Genomic DNA, 19697 nt, shown 5'->3' with positions numbered 1-19697 from the left:
TCAGTCACCATGCGTGACTAGTGGCCACCACATTGGACAGCAAAGGTGTAGGCCATCTCTCCCTTCACACAGTTTTGTTAACAGCCCAGTCGCAGTTGAGCAATAGCCTAGTTGTTGCTCCTTCCCTTCCCTCAAAGTCACACTTTCCATCCTAATTTTAAGGATTGTTCTTTTAAATAAGACTCGTCTGTTGTTTCTTTTCAATTCCCTAGGTGCTATCTTATTCATGGGACAGATAAACAAACCCTGAAGAATAATGCAAAAGAAACCAGGCGAGCAAAGACTACTTTGCTATGAAGAAAAGACTCCTTTCCTACGTCGTCATAGTTCTGTTAAATATTTTTGTACATTGCTTTCTTTTTCAAAACTAGTTCTTAGCCACAGACTCCATGATGCAAGCAAGCATTTCTGTTTTGGGAGGTGTTGTGGAGATGAAAGGGCAGGATGGCTACAACACTGTACTGAGGAATGAATAGAAAGGCTTCGGAATGTCTGGAAGATTCTTTAAACTACTGATTGGTTATCTAGGCTAACAACCCTCTTGAGTATTTGCTGTCTGTCTGGTTTAAGGTTTTTTGTTTTGTTTTGTTTTGTTTATGTGTGACTTTTCAGGAGAAATTTAATCAGTGTGACAGAAGAAAAAAAAGATTTTATGGTAGCTTTTACTTTTTTATGGAAAAAATATTATTTGCCTCTTTAATTCTTTTTAGCCCACCTCCATCCAAAGTCTTGATAGCAAGCATTATTTTGGGGGTGGAAATAGCAGAATCTCTAGCCTTCTGTGTGTTTTTGTTGTCGTTGCTGTTATTGTTTTATATAATGCATGTATTCACTAAAGTTTAAAAACTAATGTCTTGCTCAGCAAGGTTTGCTGTCATGCAGTGTGCCTGTCCCCACGGTCTGTACTCTTAAGATTTGCATTTTTGTATTTTGTACAAAGTAGAAATAAAGTGTTATGGGTAGTTAAAAAAATTGACATTTCTTTGCTATTTGAAAATATGGCAGAATAAACCATATTTAAAACACACATCAGCTTCTTCTTCTAAGCCTTTGCATTAGGCACACAACAGGAGATTCAGAGCCCCTGGAATTTTTTTCTTTTTCTTCTAAACCTGAGAAGAAACACTGTTCTTGCTTCGGCACTAGATCACTAGAGTCACCTTTGGATAATCCCACTTCTGAGCTTAACCATGCAGTGTGCTCGGGCTCTGGCCGAGCATCCTCAGCAAAGGCAGGGATTTTGTAGAGTGTGGAAAGAGACGGCTGGGGACTAATATCTTTTGGAAATCTGAGGCAGCAATGAGTGTTTTGTTTTGGGCGATAAGCTGCAGTGTGTGCTTTTTGAAATGATAAGTTTTGTTTGTTTTTTTGGAGATGATTTTTCCAAGTTTAACTCAAACGTCAAAATTGTTACCATTTGTGTGGGCATTTTTATGAATTTCCTAAAGATTTGTGTAGTCATATCTCAGTCAAAATGGCTTGAAACGTTTCTTATCAAAACTTACAAATATTATTCTATTTCTCTTCTTAGAGGGTGAGTTCCACTTTTTATTCTAGCTAAACATTAAAACATCACATTCAGTACTCCCCCCTCTTTGCCATTTGTAATTCTTATTGGTAAAGAGGACTGAATGTTTCTGTCTGCACCTATTGAAGTATGTATATTTCAGCAAACCAGACGTTTTATTTCTCCTTATTGAGAAACAAAAGCCAAAAAGCTATTTTGGATGGTTCCTTCAAGCCACATATATTCTAGCAAACATGCAAACTGTAACTAATGCCTTTTAGAGCCAGTCTTACCAGATTTTCCAGTGTCTCCCATTCCGTAATATTATTTTGAATTGTTTAGAATAGTAATAGTGTTAGCAGTAGAATAACTACATAGTCCATTCCCTTATTCATTACTTATTCAAATGCTATATTATACAGAGTTCTTCAAAGAAACTGAACCAATAAGGATAGGTACATGAGGGATTTATTGTGGAAATTGGAGAATCCTGTGATCTACCATTTGTAAGCTAGAGAACCAAGAAAGCTGGGAGTATAGTGTAGTCCAAGTTTGCAGACAGGAGAACCAGAGAAGCCATGGTGAAATTCTGAAGACCCAAGAACTTGGAGTGCTGATGTGCAGTGACAGAAGATCTCCTAGCTCCAAAGAGAGTGAATTTGCCTTTCCTCTGCCTTTTTTTCCCTTTTTATTGGTGCATATTAATTATACACAATGGTAGGTTTGATCATGATATATTCATATACAAAAGCACATAATTTGATCAATTTTATCACCTTCAACTGGTTGAATGATACCCATCCACATTGAGTGAGGGAAGGTCTTCCTCAGAACAAATGCCAGTCTCTTTGGAAACACCCTGACGGACACACCTAGAAATAACACTACCAGCTATTTGAGAGTTCATCCTTTACTCCAGTCAATTTGACACCTGAAATTAAATATCACAAGAGTCTACCAGGTAGGTACCAAGTACTAGAAGCTGCAGGGATCAATACGTCCTTTCCCTGTGTAATAATTTAGTATTGAGAGTGAGAGAGAATCCTGACACAGCAAGTATCTCACTGTTTCAAGTGTTTGGAGTAGGACCAACTGGATGTGAGTCCAAGAAAGAATGTACTAGTGGTTGCACAGCCAAAGATCCCTGGGCTCCTAACTCTCAACAGTGCTCATTCCAGAAAGGACCAGAGAATTGGCAATTCTTACATAAGTCAGGGCAACCCTAACTTATGTGATATAGATGGGCTGCTTTCCATCTATAATATACTGGTCACATTAAACTTTGAATTATGTGGTCCTATTTCTGAGTACCTCTTTCCTTATTAGTAAAGTTTCAAACATGAATGATGTATGGAACTTGGAAAAATAATAATCAAGGTTCCTGGACTGTCTATCCTTCCATCTTCGCTTGGCCATCCCTACTTATTCATCTTTTTCTTTCTAATCAACACCTAGATTCTGAGCCTGGTTTACTTTTGGAAATTGTTTATAATCTGTGGACTAAGGGGAAAATTTCTCTCAATTGTTTTATATATTTAACTTTTACTTTTTGATATACTTCAGTAGAGACCACAGGACTTGTCTCACTTTGGAAATATCACATTTCTGAAAACTCCTTTCCTTGAGGGAAACTAGAATAAATTTGAGATATGGAGACTGCCACAAAAATCACAGGCCTGTGATGGATGGTTTTTTTTTTCTTTTGTGCCGTGGACATGTTTGAGAAAACAATTCATATCATGTAGATTAGATGCCACACCAAGTTTGAGCAGGAGACAGGCTGCAATTTTCCTAAAATAACAAAATGGCGGGCCTATAGAAAACACCGAGTCAACCACCATGGAAGTCACTCTTCTGACACTTAACAAGATGAGTACTTGTAATTCTGCCTGAGACACAGTGGAAAAGGAGAGCAAGCACTGACCCGAATACCTTGGAAGCTCTGTGTCTCAGTGGCCTTTTAAATCTTTGTACTAAATTTGGAGATAATGACAGATGACCTGGAAAAAGTCTCAATCATAAGGAACACTACAAAAAGGATCAAGGGAGAGTCCTTTGTACACTTTACTCTGTTTTTCTGAAAATGAAAACCTGACAAACAAGACATGTGACATGAGGTTTTGAAGCAATTCGCTCTGAACCAGCAGAGTTGTAAATGCCCCCTTCTTAGTGCTGGTCAGTGGGGACAGCTGGGAGTTGCGAGGCCTGGGGAAGCTGGTGGGTGATAACTGAGTCCTCAGCCTCCTATGACTGTTGACTGGAATGCTGTGTCCTCTACCAACCAAGAGTCCACTGAGAGGCCAAAGAGTGAAAAGCACCACTGGCTTTAAAGCCCCATTTCTTTCGAGATTCTTGAACTTCACATTTTAGTGCCTTTCTCAAATCTGGCAGAAAAGGAGATAGAAATGTAATTTCACTGAGAAATTTTCTAAATGAGAAATCATTATCATACCATATGTATTGTTGGTTAGTGTTTACAAATTAAATTATTGAATATTAAGTAGCACAATGGAAATGAATTTTTTGTTAGTGCTCCAAGCTTCTCCTTCTGAAATTTATAACCCCATTTATATAAGGGTAAATGATGCATGGAAGGTCTTTGTATCTGACCTTCCTAGTCCTATTCTAGGGCCAAGAACTAGGTCCTAGTGGTAGACTGTGGGGAGCCCCGTGAACATCCAATGAGTTAATCTGCTAGATTTCATTATTTGGTCTGAGATCTATGTTAAGTGTCTGCCGGCCCTGACTGACATTGCTGGTTGTTATTATTTAGATGTGGTGTACTCCAAAAGCTCATGAATAAGAAAATACAAGGTGGATCAGAAGAGAAATTATTGGGTTATAATTCACGGTTAATTCAATCTGTGAATTAAACCCCTGATAGAGGTTAATTGAGTAATAACTGGAGTGGTAGGGTGTGGCTGGAAGAGGTGGGCATTGGGGCGTGGCTTTGGGGTATATATTTTGTATCTGGAGAGTGGAGTTTCTCTCTCTGCTTTCTGATCACCACGTGAGCTGCTTCCTTCTGCCACACCCTTCCGCCATGTTCAGTGTCACCTCCTCACCTCAAGCCCCAAGGAATGGAGCCAGCCTTCTACGGACTAAGATCTCTAAAACTGTGAGCCCTCAAATAATTGTTTGTTCTGTTGGGTGGGTCTTTTAATCACAGCAGTGAAAAACCTGACTAAAACATGGCTTAAAGGTCCTAACATCAATATGTAAAGGAAGCATCATCAGTGAGTCTGACAAATCTTCTCTGACTTAGAAATATCCTTCTCTAGCTGGCAGTGGCCTCATGACTCATTTCTTCTGAAGGAGGAGGATTGGATTAGGATAAATCAGTAGTTCATTTTGAAACTTAATTTAAATCAGCTCTGGTAAAAAGATACTCTATGAATAATCAAATAAGAATTTAATGGAAGAGAGTAAGTTAATATCTGTTTCTTAATTGTTTTTCTCCTAAAAAAAAATTTCTTAACCCATTAGTCTTTTGTTCTGAATGAGTACTATCAGGCAGTCAGATGAATGAACAAGAACAGGTGTTTATTAGTAGGAATCACAGACACTACTAGTTCTACGGTTTTTCCAGCACATATAATTGTGATTATAGTGTAATTGCATGCATTTCCACCTGAAAAAAATCAGTTTTAATTTGCAAGGTAGGATTTAATCAAGCAGTTACTCTAGGTCTTCTACAGAGAGAAACATGAATTTCAAGTGCTCTGATGCACAACTAAGTCAAGAGCCACAGCTCTAGGTCTTAGAGGACAATGGCTGAGGGTCCTTTTGAGTTCTGGAGAGATGATACAGGGATCAACTGAGGGAAATAAAAAAGCTTAAGAATACAGACCTTGGGCATCATTCCGACAGCTATCCAATCTCATGTGGGCATTCCTCATGTGGGGACCCTTATGAGAGGGCCTTTTGGTGGCAAGAATGACTGTATACATCTGGTTTTAAGAAGTGTCAAGATGGACTCTAGGATCCCCTAGTAGTGCACTTACTCTTCATAAAAAGAAAATAGGGAGAAAGGAATAGCAATATGGGGCCAAAAAAAAATTTAAAAAGTCTTAAATTAAAAATGTTATCTTTAGCCGCCCTGCAATTTCCCCTTTTCCCAGAATACCTTGGAAGAAAGAGTCCAAACATCCATATCTTGGCATCAGAAATGAATGTTCACATAGTTAATTCCTAACTTACAGCCTCCTGAGGAGAGGAGGAAGGTGGGCTAACTCCTGTAGGCATATTCATATAGAGGAGTAGAGCTCCAGGGGCCTGAAAAAGTTATGGTGCACTGTACTCCTGTGCCATATGCAGATGTATGCTCTCTTGTTTTAGTATTTTCCCCAACAAGGCACCAGTTCATCCTGAACTCTGCTGTTGGATTAGAGCACCACCTTGTGGCCAAAATCAATATTACTCCAAACACAAAGAGCAGCCCCAATTTGTTCCATTCATAGAATATTCCTAATTCACCTTCTCATGGCCACATAAAATAATCAGAGAATAATATTCCCCATTCTATATGACATAAATAAAATATTATATAAATTAAGAAGAACAAGCTTTATGTAATTGAGTCAATGGATAATAAACTTTTTAAATTTTGACTAAGGGACCTTTTTGGGTAAATTTATTCTTCGGGCTTAACAAACTAGAAAATAGGAAAAGGTGGGAAAGGAGGTCTCATTTCAAAGTATCAACTAATATCTTTCTCTGGGGCCAACCCAAGTTCAAGCATCAGTACTTTTATATCACAACAACTTTCTTATGGTTTTGATTGCCTTTACAACACAGATCAAATACCAGTATTCAAGATGACCACTGATGCACTTGGACACCAATTCCACATGAAGACACCCTTGCACCCATTTCCCTATTACCCACACATCAAACTTCTGCACTGTTTATTCTCATAGGACAGAGTTATCCAGAGATTGGTTCCAAGTTTCCAGCTATTTCACATGAAACTGTAACAGTATGTTAATTTTTCTACATCCCAACCCATTACATATATGTGAGTGATTTAAAAATGTACAATTCAGTCAGGAGCAGTTGATCATGCCTGTAATCACAGTGGCCTGAGACACTGAGACAGGAGGAATGCAAGTTCAGAGTGAGCCTCAGCAACTTAGTGAGACCCATCTTAAAATAAAAAATTTAAAAAAAAGGGTTGGGAATGTGGCTCAGTGGGTAAGGGCCCCTGGCTTCAATCCATGGAAGGATTGCAAGGTGTGGGGGGGGGGGAGTGGGGGAGGGAGGGAGGGAGGAAGGAGGGAGGGAGGGAGAAAGGGAAGAAGGAAGAACAATTTAAGTTTAAAGATTTGGTTAAATCACAATTATTTTTTTTTAATTAAAGGATACAGATCTCTTTACTTGCAAAATACTTTTATGAACTAAAGCTAGATTTGTTCCACATAGAAATCTAGAAAAATCAGGATTTCCTTGAAAACCTAAGGTAAGGAGAGTTCCCTTCCAACATTGTAGGCAAACTGCCCTGAGCTGGAAAAATTTGGGATTACATTTTCTGCACTTACTAATAGAGGGAAAAGGGATTTCTGAGTTTGCAATAAACAAATTCTCTAAAAACTTCAAAAAACCCACCTAAAAAAAACCTTGGAGTAGTATTCTAGCTAGGAACTGGCCCTTAACATACTCTGGATGAGGAAGCTGTGGAAGATGCTGGCTTACAGTCTCTTACTTTTCAGAAACTTTCATTATTATGTCTTTCCCCACAGTGTCAATTAGAGACCTATCAAATTACATTTACTTGTTTGGGATGACAAACATTAGTGATGCTTATACTACTGGGTTTGGTCCTTTCTCCTTGTGTTCAATTATTGGAGTTGGAGTTAACACTCAAAAAAAAAAAAAAAAAGGTGAATTTCTATTTAAACTGATCAATCCAGCCAACTAGATATTCCTCCAATTTTCCCTGGATAGAAATAGTCCCTTAACTACCTATGATAGCTGTAAATCCTCGTAAACATGACTCAAGTTCTACTTTTCGAGCCAATCTCAGGAAGGGAATTTGCTTCTCAGCTAGGTTGAGCTGTGCCTGGGCTGTGGGCAGGACCACTCAGTCAGCTGCCCCCACGGTCACACTCTCAAGGGGAAAGACTTCCTTACTCCCAACATAAACCCAGAGCTGAAAACAGAGCATCTCCCACCTCGGCAACGCTTGCTTGAGAAGCACTTCTTTGCAGCTTCAAGAACAGACGATTTGGTCCTGGACGTGGGTCCTTGGTCTTACTTCCACAGGACAGACCTGTGGAGGCTTCTGAACCAGTACTTCTGCAGCAGCTCCAAGGAAGTCACGCTCATCTGCAAGCTGTTGGGTGTGGGCTGGATTTTTTCCTAGGCTGTTTCAGATGGATCCTCCTGCCCTTTTTCTTTATGGCTATTTCAGCAGGCAGACTTTCATGGCTTCTTTGCTTTGGGGCTTGAAATTGGTTTGGGCCAATTTCAGGGTTTTAATTCTCCCAGTCCCTCTCCTTGCCCAATCATTGATTTGTTTGCCTCTTTAGAAGGCGTCAAATCCTGTCAGGTGGCTCAGCCCTTGCCTTTGCAGGCCTGAGCCAACTGCTTTATGTGCCATCCCGAGAGCACTGGATTATCAGTTCCCTGGAACAGTCCTGTGCTACATGCCGGCCTTCCTCTTTCCTGCCAGGACCCTGACTGGTACAAGTCAGGAAGCCTAACAACCCCCCTGACCAGGAGCTCCTCTCCCTAGATCTGCTTCAGCCCTCCAGCCTGAAAAGAAAACAGTCAACCAACATGCCAGGAAAGGAGTTTTAAAGTCCTTCATCTTCCTCTGTAGAAGGAGTTCATGGCAAAAGAACATTAGTTTTAACATTTTTACGGTTCTCAATTCCAGTCCTGCTTTTCTTGTTAAACTGTGAGAGTGATTACCAGCAGCCTAATCTAAAAATTACTACTATTGCTAAAATGGTAAAAAGAAATCAAAGGGAATTTGTAGTTGGAGGATTACTGAACTGAATACAAAGGATTAAAGAACCAGAAAGACACTCTTAAAATTTGCCCTCTACTGAATTAACTGTGTTCTAATACTTAGGACAGTGCTTGGTATATAGTAACTATTGTTACAATTATGGAATATTAAATTGAACCGGTCAATTTATTTTATATTTTATTTTCCCATTAGCAACAACATTGTAAGCTGCTTGAGTTTCATTTTCTTAGAAAAAGCAACTTCTTAAAAGTATAAAATTTATCTGCCATTTACTTGCTTTATAGAAACTGAGTCAGAAATACATTAGAGCTGGGTGCGGTGGTACACACCTATAATCCCAGCGGCTCTAGAGGCTGGAAAGGAGGATCACGAGTTCAAAGCCAGCCTCAGCAACACTGAGGCCCTAAGCAACTCAGTGAGACCTGTCTCTAAAGAAAATACAAAACAGGGCTGGGGATGTGGTTCGGTGGTCGAGTGCCGCTGAGTTTAATCCCTGGTACCACATCCCCCCAACAGAAATATATTAGAAATACACAAAATTTTAAACCTAGACTCTAGAGATCATGTAAATACAAGTTAGTTATGGTCTGTAGTTTGCATTTCTGGAAATTTTAAGCTATTACTCTCTTACTTAACTTTACATTAGAGAAGCAAAGTAAATCAACCTCCTACACTTCTAAATATATCAAATTAAACTGTAATGTAACACTGAAAGAGTAACATTTTTATTGTTATTACAGCGGAGTTTCCACACCAAACATATTTAAATTATAATAACTCAAAGTTAGAAGGGAATAAAATATACCTAGCTGTACAAATTATACACAGCAATAAAACCAAGGACTTTAATCAAAATTTCTTGGAAAACAGAGATTAAAATCAAAATCCCTGTGACCTGCTTGAATGCTTATATAATTTTAGGAATTCAATATGAAGATCTATGTCTTTATAATCTTAATGTTTAGCTGGAAACGTCTCTGACATTTTCCCCGTGGTTTTGCCGGCTGGCTAGCTGGCAGAGCTGGTCTTCTCTGCTCTTAAGTTCTCTTTGGGTTTGGAATAGTCCCAGGGCCTTCTGTTTTCTGTGAATCCATAAAGTTTTCTAAGGGCCACTCGAGCAGCTTCCTCTTCTGCAACCAGAATGGTTTCCCCAGGTCCTTCTGCAATCAACTTTTTATCACTGGAAAGAAAACACACAACGGTCTTCAATGACAAGGTGCCTCACAGGACAGCACACAAAGCAGTCACGTCTTCTGACCCTCACTTTAATTATGTCCCCAGAAGTAACATGACAGCTTTAGATGTACCTCTTGGTGTTTAACTAGTTTTGCTGCAAGTTCATTTTATAGAGGAGTTAGACAAAAAGAATTTTCATTCCCATAAAAATATGAACAACTTACTAGGCCCAGTATTTTTCAAGTCAAAAAAGCAAGGCATGCACATATAAGTATAGGCTTGATTTTTTAAGTAGGAGAAGTGGAATATATATCTTCTTGTAAAAACCTGAAATATTAAAAATATTCCTGGGAATCATTATTAGATGGTTTTTAAATCATTTTGAGTGAATTATCTGAATAAAGAAATGTTATTTGAAGAAAAATGGTTGAAAAACAGTCCTTTTCGAATTTGCCACCTAAACTTTATCATAGAGGATATATCAGCTCTATATTTTAAATTACAAACTTTAGATATCTAAAACTTACTTGGATTTTTAAAACATTTTATATTTATCATGCACTCTAACTTATTCCCCCAAAGCAAGTAAGCACTAGATATTGACAATTAATGTTCTAATAAACTAATCTTCAATAAGACTCCAAAAGTGCAAGAAGTAAAATCAAGAATCAATAAATGGGACAGTATCAAACTAAAAAGTTTCTTCACTGCAAAAGAAACAATTAAGAATGTGAACAGAAAGTCTACAGAAGGGGAGAAAATCTTTACCACCAGTGCCTCAAAGCATTAATCTCCAGGATATACAAAGAACTCAAAAAAACTTAACACTAAAAAAAAAAAAAAGGAAAAAAACCCAATCAAGAAACGGTCTAAGGAACTGAACAAGCACTTCAAAGACGAAATTCCAATGGTCAAAACAATATAAGGGAATGGGGTTGTGGCTCACTGGTAGAGTACTTATCGTGCATGCATTGGGTACTAGGTTCAATCCTCAGTATCACATAAATAAAAAAAGGTATTATGTCCATCTACAACTAAAATATATATATGAAAAAATGTTCAACATCTCTAGCAATTATAGAAATGCAAATCAAAACTGAGACTCCATCTCACTCTAGTCAGAATACAAGTAACAATAAATATTGGCAAGAATGTGGGGGAAAATGTACACTTGTACATTGCTGGTGGGACTGCAAATTGGTGCAACTACTCTGGAAAGCAGTATGGAGATTCCTTAGAAAACTTGGAATGGAACCACTTATTTGACCCATTATCCCACCCCTTGTTTTATACCCAAAGGACTTAAAATCAACATACTACAGTGACCTAGCCACTTCAATGTTTATAGTAGCTCAATTTACAATAGTCAAACTATGAAACTAACCCAGGTGCCCTACCATAGAGGAATGGATAAAGAAAATGTGGTGTATATATACAGTGAAATATTACTTAGCCTTGAAGAATGAAATTATGGCACTTGCCAGTAAATGAATGAAACTAGAGAATATCATGCTAAGTAAAATAAGCTAGTCTCCAAAAACCAAAGGCAGAATATTCTCCCTGATATGTGGATATTAACCCACAATAAGGGAGGGGAAGATTAGAAATTCATTGGACTAGACAAAGGGGAATGAAGGGAATAAAGAGAAGGGAGAGAGGATAGGAATAGAATAGATAGTAAAATGAATCACACATCTTTCATATTCTTATATGTGAATACATGACCAATGTAACTCTACATTATATACAACCAAAATAATGGGGTTCTAATTGAAACAAATTATATCTATTCTATGTATGTATTATATGTCAAATTACACCCTACTGTCATGCATATCTAATAAGAAAAAAAATAAACAAAATAAGTTCCCCTGCTGATATTTCTATTATTATTATTACTGGTCATCTTTAAAAATTTTAAATGTTCCTATAAGGAAACAAAGAATGTGCACATTAAATAACTATAATCCTGTTTTGCTATTTCTTAATTTTGTTTAACTACTTCCTGGAAATTTCCTGATCTACAATTTCACCTTATTAAAAGAAGGATCTCTCTGAAAGATTCATACATATCAATGCCATCAAATTACTTGGATTCAAAGTAAGATGACTTGAAGTTAAGATAGTGCAGAACCAAATTAATGAAAAACAAATGAAGCTATATAGGTAAAATTACTACAACATAGAATAAATTTGCTTAGAAAACACTTGCTACTTCAAAAAGTTAAAATGAAACAAACATTAATCATATAAGTTAAACTTTATAATAATTATACATGTACATATTGCATAAAGTGAGGAATGAAGAAAATCATCTAAATGAAGTTGAAACCCAGAAGCTTTATCATCATGCTTTAATCCAATGATGTCTATATCACCGATCATCTTTAAAAATTCACTATGTAAAATTTTGGAAAAAACTATGATCCAATGACAATCACTGTTAGCAATATGGCAACTTGCTTCTTATATTATTTTTTAGTTGAAAAATCATTTCCCAATGTCATTAAAAATTCTTTAAAACGCACCTGCAGTAGCTATTACTATATTTGGTTGGGTATATATATTCTCACTCCCTTGTTGGATGCCAAACTTATCTGTAATATTTTATTAATTCAATAACAATTTATTGACTATCAAGTTCCAGGAACTACTCTACGTAGTATATAAAGACGTGAAAACAACAAATGAATATTTTTTCCCTACAAATTTCTGTGATATTTCAAAGACAACTAAAAGTAGAAATATCAAATCAAAGGGCATGAAAATTTTAAGAGATTCTTGGGATAATTTCTTATAGCAGTATTATACATTTTCTTTCTCTACTAGCAGAGTATGAATTGCTGATAAAGGTAAGTACTGATAAAGGTTGTGTTTAAGATTTATTAATCTAATAAGCAAAAAGAGCGCATCTCATTGTTTTTGCTTTATACTTCACATGAAAATGAAGATGAAACTTTTATAATATATAATTCTATTCATTTTATTCTTTGTGATGTCTTCCACTGCTTTTATAGTCATAAAATCCTTCCATCACACAAAATTTCCAAAAATACTGACCTAAATCTTAATATAGCTCTCTTAGATATTCAATGATTTTATTAAATACTTTTAACTTTTTTTTTTGGTAGTGCTGGAGATCAGGGTCTTGTGCATGACAGGCAAGCATTTCACCATGGAACTACAATTCCAGCCCCAAACACTTTAATCTTAATACCTGAAATCAATGTGGGGCAGATCAATTTCTTACTAACAACTAAAAAGCTTTCAACATTGGTTGTTTTACACATTTTCCACTTCTAGGCTCAGCTGAAGCTGCTGACAGGAGTAGATTCAGGTTCAATTTATAAAAAAACAAGTCAAAATTTATTTTTACACAGAAAAATTTAGGCAAACATATATCCTATGGGATTCTATAGTAAATAGTTGGTCAATGAAAACTACCATCAGCAAAACATAGATTCCTTGCCTGCCTTAATGAATGATCAAAAGGAAGTAGTAAATAACCATGGGGATGAGATTTTTTTAAAAATTTTAATGCTATTAAAGGTCATGGGATTGACCTTTAATAGCATTAAAGTGGCAGAGCACTTGCCTTGCATGTGTGAGGCACTGGGTTCAATCCTCAGAATCACACAAAAATAAATAAAGATACTGTGTCCATCTACAACAACAAAAACAACAACAGAAACTGTGAAGAGTTGTGTTTTTATAGCTTCCAATGAAATTATGAAGACTGAAATTTTACTAACCAGTATAAGCCAATGAAATACAAAGGCAGAGCTGTGGTGCTTCCAGACTGCCTAGTAATTCTAGATTCAGGAGCCGAAATGTTTCTCTTCTTCAATTCTTCTACCAGCAGTCCCATAGGATTTATTATCTTCCACATATCAAATAGATCTTTTCCAGTCATCTGAGTAATTAAGAAGTCCTGCATAAAAAACAGCAGTTTATACATTTGAATTAATACAAAGAACCTAAGGACCAAAATTCTAAGTATACTTTTAACAGAAAAACTTTACTGGTTGAGCATCCCTAACCTGAAAATCCAAAATCTGAAATGCTCTAAAATCTCATCTTTTCAAGCGTCATATTGGTGCTTAAAAACTTTCAAATTTTGGACCATTTCAGATTTCAAATTTTCTATTTTCAGATTAGGGAAGCTCAACTAGTAAAGTTTTGCAAATATTGCAAAATTTGAAAGAAAAAAATCCCAAATCCAAGACACTTCTCATCCTAAACATTTTGGATAAGGAATTTTCAGCCTGTGTTTAATAGGCCTATATACCCCCAACCTCCTGTGCTAGGGTCTGAACTCGGGGGCCTACATAGCAGATAAGCACTCAACCACTGAGCTACACCTCCACTCCCCAAGTTTTTTTTTTTCATATAAACTTTCATAAAAATCAACTATAATTTTTATAGCATCAATATGGTCCACTAAAATTATGCAGAAGATAGAATCTTATAATTTAGATTTAAATTCCTACCACTAAGAAAAAATGTTTAGTGATGAATAAATGGCAGTAACTTCTGTCAGAAAAATCATATTAAAGACACACATTCAAGGCAAAATAATTTTGTCAATAAAATTATAGTATAGAAAATTTGGAAGCATTATTTTCACAGCAATTTTACGTTGCAATTAACTCATGTAACAAACACTGGTAATAACACAGGATGGATGAATGTAGTCAAGAGGGGAGAAATTTTAAAAGATCTCTTAGTTCACAAAATAAAAAGTCAATTTCATTACAACAATCATTCAAGCACAAGAACTTTTATTTCAGCTTCACTAATAAAAAAAGAAATCCTACCTATCACAGGCCCTCCTTGGAGGAGGAGAAAGACAGGGCTTGCCTATGAACAAAGTCTGCAATGGTGGTGAAGAGAGGTATTTTTCTCTAACAAAATCACCAAACTTGGTATCTAACTGAATAGATTTCAAAAGCAAGTGAGCAAGTTTTATGGACCTGATATTCCAATTTCTAAATCAAGAGCCTGTTTTTGTTACTTATAAATAACCCTGTGAATATTTTATTACTGAACAGTAAACATTTTCATCTAATGGCAAAGGATAAAACTTTTCCCCATTAATAAATTCTACAAAGACAGTGGGAATCAATTGTACCAATTACATAAGAATTTCAATTAGCTAAGGTACTGGATAGCAGAGTTCTACCTTACAGGAACTCAGAAATCTAGGATTATTTTTTAGCGTAAACAGCAGCTGGTACCCAAGCATGATGTTTCCAACTACCTGAGATGCCTGCAGTGACCCCTGACCTCATTCATTTACTAAATACCTACTGACTGCCATGTAGGCATAGGCATTATCCTTGGCCCTAGGATGTATATAAAACTGAAGATGATATGATTTGCACTCCTCTGGAAGTCACAATCCAGAATTATCCACTTCTGATGATGTCCTTAGTACAAGCCGACTGTAATAAGTAAGAATCTACTATATAAAAGCTTCAGATCTTTAATGGATTTTTGTTGGAAGAAAAATGTCACTTCCAAAGTGATATATTAAAGAAATGAATCAGAAAAGGAATTTTTTTGTTGTTCTTTCTACCTCAAGCATGTCCAAACACGTGCAATTAATAACTACCTACCCTGATGAAAAGTGCAGTCCTCTCAGGTCCGCTGCTTTGTAGCAGGGCTCCAATTACTGCAAAGAAAGTCCGATGCAATACAGGTGGGGGGACTGGAAATTCTGCACTCAGTGTTAACTGCTCGACAGCCAAGTTTCTAGCCACGTGACACACAACTTCCTCACCAGTTAGAAAGTTAACTAGACTTCTGATGCCTTCAGTGGGCAAGTGTGGGAACTCATCTTCAAGAAACTGTGTGAGGCAAGTTTGTGAAAAAGATATTCCTTGTTCAGATAGTTCTTGATTATCTTTGAGATTCAGAAGAGCAACTTCTTTCTCGACCCCAAGATTTTGCCGTTTTGCCTCTTCACTTGCAATGTAGCAGCTATTAACAAAAGCAGTTTTGAGAAGATCTAAGGAAAAGGTTTCCTGTAATCGATGTCCAAAGGCTTGTATTTCAGCATGGTAATCCCAATTGGGCTTCTCTGAACTGAAAACATAAAGACAGTAAGAGATGGTCAAGAGAACAAGATCTTACCATTACATAAAAATTTTTCATTGCAGAATAATTGTATTAATTGTATAAAGGAAATGAAAAAAAGGTTGCTTCTTTTTTATGCCAAACTCCAATCGTCTAAATATAAAAACTTAACTCAGATGAATGCTAGCAGTCTTTTGCTATATTCCACATATATGGTAGGATTAATTTTCCTTTTGACCTGTCACATTAAACTGGTTGTTCCACATCAGAGACTAAGCCACTGTTATAACCTTTAGGTTGCTCATTTCTGCTCTAACAATGGAACTACGCTTTCCACTTAGGTATGAGACATAATTATAATTTCATGGATTCAGACTATAAACAGCAAGTACATTATATTTATTATAAATTTAATTTAAGTTTTGGAGGTATCCATTTATATTAGTAATTAAATAATCTGGCATCAATATTATAAATATGTTAAAGTTTATAATCATGGGCTAGGGATATAGCTCAGTAATAAGAGTGCCTGCCTAGCATACACAAACCCTGCATGCAATCCCTAGCATGAAGGAAAAAAGTTCATAATCATTTCCAAGAATGAACTAAAACATCTTCTTCTAAAGAAAAGTGATACTCAAAACTTTTAAGTAAAAAAGGGGCAACAAATTATGAAGATCTGATTTGAAAGTATAAAATGTATATAATATATGGACCAATGTAATTCACAAATTTTCTTCCTACTTTAAAAGTTTAAAATACTTAGCTTTATAATAAGCAAAGAAATGTGAATTAGGAAGAGATTACCTTTTTTTTTGCCTATTATGAAAAGAATAATCTTTGGCAAGTATATTCCTACTGTAGACGTATATACTGGGTCAATATTTGAGAACAATATTTAAATTGTTACCAAAATTTTATACCATGAATAAGTTTCCAAAGTTGAAATCACTTCAAAGACACTCTGTTTCATTGGCTACACTAGCAATAATGTGACAATGCCAATAAAGAGAGTGAAGTGCATCCATCCTTATTTTTGTCTTTGTCTTAAAACTCATCAAAAATATTATTAAAGAGAAAAAACAAGCAAGACTTAGGTGTTAAACCAGGACACAAAGAAAAGACCACTGACTTCAATTTTAAATCAAATTAAAGCAAGCTTGTAATTCTAGCCAGGACTGTCCCTCCTGAAAACCCTGGGCTAGAGAACAGTCCCTCAGCTCTCTAGGAACATGGTTTTAAAGCACAAAGGGTTGTAAAGGGGCGGGGGTCTTGAGAAGAACTTACAGACAACAGGATTTTGACAAGCATAATACAAAGGCAGATAGTAGGTTAAAGATCTACATGGCTTAACATTTCAAAGTAGGGAATAAATTTAGATCCCAACATCAGAATTTATGAGGCCACTGAGGTTTCAGAGAGGGTTGTTATCTGGTCAGGGAAAGCCAAGCATGGGTGAGTTCAAGGCACAGGCAGGCATTCCAAGCAAGTTTAGAAATGGTAGTAATTTAAAGTAAAACAGAAATTAACTTCTCATGACTTTATGAGGAGGTGGCTCCCTATCTTAAGATGGAATTAGGCTGGGTTCATCAGCAGGGCCCTGTGTGAAGTGTGCCCTCAACTGGGGCGATTCTTTTTGCCAGGCTGCAACAAGATCCACGGGGGCCAAATCCTTAGGGTGAAGGTTCTCTTTTACTCTGGGCTGCGGACCTGTGGGTGCAGAGTCAGTATGTGACCTGCCCTAGCTGGCACTGCTGCGGACCTTCCTCCCTCTTGCCCTCAGAGCGAGGCTACCAGGCCTCGCCAAGGCCCGGGGACAGCGTGCCCTGCAGCCGTCCCCAGTCCCCACACTCTTCCTAAGATCCCAAGGGGCGCTGCAAAGACCGGCGCCCGGCGCTCCACCGCCCGGGCACACACCCCTCTCCTTAGGCCACCCAGCAAGGTCTCTTCCACGTTTTTCAAACCTTTTACGCTCAAGATAGACACGCGGCCGCCGCCGGGCAGAAATCGTGGGGAGAAAACCCAGGTCCCGCCTGCCCCGCGGCCACCCAGACGCCTCCGGAGGCTCTTACCGGCGGACGGGTGGCGGAGGGCAGCGGAGCAGGCGCCACCGCTCTAACTCCTTCTGGAAGCGGAACGCGGCGCGGAAACCCTTTACTCCCCGAACCGGCAAGACGAGTGTGGGGGCGTCTCGCGCCAGGAGACACCGAGGCCCAAGCTGGAACAGCCTCACCAGTCCAGAAGCCATGGTACAAGGCAGAAAGCAACGGGAGCCGGAAGGAAAACAGTCGGAGCAGTGTCACAGGAACACAGATCCCCAAGAACTGGCGGACGGAAAGAGGCGGAAGGCGGGAATACCACCAGGGGGCGATGCGCAGCCGAAGCATTTTAGTGCGCACGCGCGTGTGCTGGTTCTGCCTGTGATGGGTTACGTTCCTACCAGCGTGGCTTGAGAGGACTTTGGGTCCAAAGATTGTTGGGAGAAGTTACTTCACCTAGTCAGTTGCTCTCTTGTTACTTCTTTTGTAGTTAACCCAAGACAAAAAATGGTTTCACTTTCAGTTTAAACAAAACACTTAAATTTTATCAGAAAACATTTATATTCATTTTTAGTTTTAAAGTTGCAGACCATCTATCCAGCCACCATTGAGCAAATATTCTGTTTACTCCGCAAGTCTTGCCCCCAAATGATGATTTGTATTTAAAAACAATGTAACAGTAGATTTTTTAAAAAAATATATAAGCATTGGGAAATTAAAATAGTCACAATGGAATTATGAGTATTTTTTCTTCATTTTTCACTCTTTAGTTACATCATTTTATCACTTTTCTATCAAACAATATGAATTTTTAAATAACCTTATATGAAGTCACCGAGAGAGGCTTATCAGAATTCCTTTTTGTTTTGCCTGTTGAACATCTAGACCCTCAAAGGGGTACCTTTTTCTGTGGTCTGGGCTGCCCCTGCAGATTGGATTCCTGTCATTGATTGTTCCTGTTTTCACAAATGCCCTCTTTTGTGCAGTCATCAACTGATTTCTACAGCAGGCACCTGAGAGCTCCTCTTACCTCTTGCCCTGGTTATTGTAATAGCCTCCAAGTGGGCCTTGTCCTCTCTTCCTGTCCTAGACAGAGTCCCCTGCACTCATCTCCCTGAAACAGACCAAAGCATGTTAGTGCTTAACTCAAGAATCTTCAAAGCCAGGAACACACAGCTCATTTGGGTTTCTTAACTCAACCCTTCAGGGCAGAGAATCTGATTGCTTCATCTCAGCCTATACAAGGTTCACACTGGGGAAGGAAAAGAACAAAAGAGGAGTTCCACACCTATCCCCAAACAAGGCAATAGATTTCTGGCAGAAGCAGATTCTCTGAGGAGGAGTGAAAGGCAACCATGACAGGCCATTGTATTTATATAAAGTATTGAAACTTCATGGGACATCAGTCAGATAAGTGGATTTGAAGGAAGCACATGAAGGTGTCATTTTGCAATTTTTTATATATTGGGAGATAATCTGTTGGAGATCCGTCAAAAGTCAGAAGCTTCCTATTCTCTTCTTCTCTCTCAAATATGCTCCTTCCACATCTTCCCCAGCTTCATAAATGGCAGCTCAATCCTTCCAGTTGCTCAGTCCACAAATCTTGGAGTCATTCCCAACTCCTCTCTCTCTTTCATATTGCATATCCAGTGAATCTCCCAGGCTCCACCTTCAAGACGCGTCTAGAACCTGACTTCTTCTCATCACAAGGACAATCAGAACACTACCATCATCTCTCCAGTGCCTTATATCATTGACCAACACCTTGGCTGCCACTACTGCCTTTTAAAACTGGAGGTAGATTAAGCCAGTCTTCTGTTCAAAACCCTCCACTGGCCTCCCATCACGTTAAAAGTAAAACACAAAATCCTTACCATGTCCTTTAGGTTGAACCAGATCTGTCCGGTGACTTTTCTGTCCTCAT

General features: G+C 37.9%; 2 protein-coding genes across 2 annotated transcripts in view; one reads left to right on the top strand and one right to left on the bottom strand.

Annotated features, from left to right (window-relative positions):
- The window catches only part of Serpine2 (serpin family E member 2), a 59251-nt gene extending 58224 nt beyond the window's left edge, over nt 1-1027 (top strand). The window contains exon 9 of the mRNA XM_078018092.1: nt 213-1027. Coding sequence (XP_077874218.1) covers nt 213-250 — 38 coding nt within the window. The 3' untranslated portion in view covers nt 251-1027. The remainder of the gene's footprint in view (nt 1-212) is intronic.
- An 8156-nt stretch (nt 1028-9183) lies between these two features.
- Nucleotides 9184-18037, bottom strand: Mrpl44 (mitochondrial ribosomal protein L44). The gene is made up of 4 exons (XM_005330546.4): nt 17807-18037; nt 15275-15743; nt 13409-13587; nt 9184-9660 (listed from the first exon to the last, which is right to left on the bottom strand). Exons 1-4 carry the CDS (start codon nt 17980-17982, stop codon nt 9489-9491), a joined length of 996 nt encoding a protein of 331 aa, XP_005330603.1. The 5' UTR covers nt 17983-18037; the 3' UTR covers nt 9184-9488.
- Between the last annotated feature and the right edge of the window lie 1660 nt (nt 18038-19697).

Source organism: Ictidomys tridecemlineatus, chromosome 7 (genome assembly GCF_052094955.1).
Source record: "Ictidomys tridecemlineatus isolate mIctTri1 chromosome 7, mIctTri1.hap1, whole genome shotgun sequence".
Classification (NCBI taxonomy): domain Eukaryota; kingdom Metazoa; phylum Chordata; class Mammalia; order Rodentia; family Sciuridae; genus Ictidomys; species Ictidomys tridecemlineatus.
Note: the sequence above shows the minus strand (reverse complement) of the source record. Positions and strands in the feature narration are given on the sequence as shown.

Excerpts from the sequence above, each read along its gene's own strand:
- Mrpl44 (XM_005330546.4), bottom strand. The coding sequence starts at position 17,982 with ATGGCTTCTGGACTGGTGAGGCTGTTCCAGCTTGGGCCTCGGTGTCTC. Across the intron at positions 15,744-17,806 it reads CCTCCGCCACCCGTCCGCCG|TTCAGAGAAGCCCAATTGGG; the intron begins GTAAGAGCCTCC and ends TTATGTTTTCAG. Across the intron at positions 9,661-13,408 it reads TATTTCATTGGCTTATACTG|TGATAAAAAGTTGATTGCAG; the intron begins GTTAGTAAAATT and ends TTTTCTTTCCAG.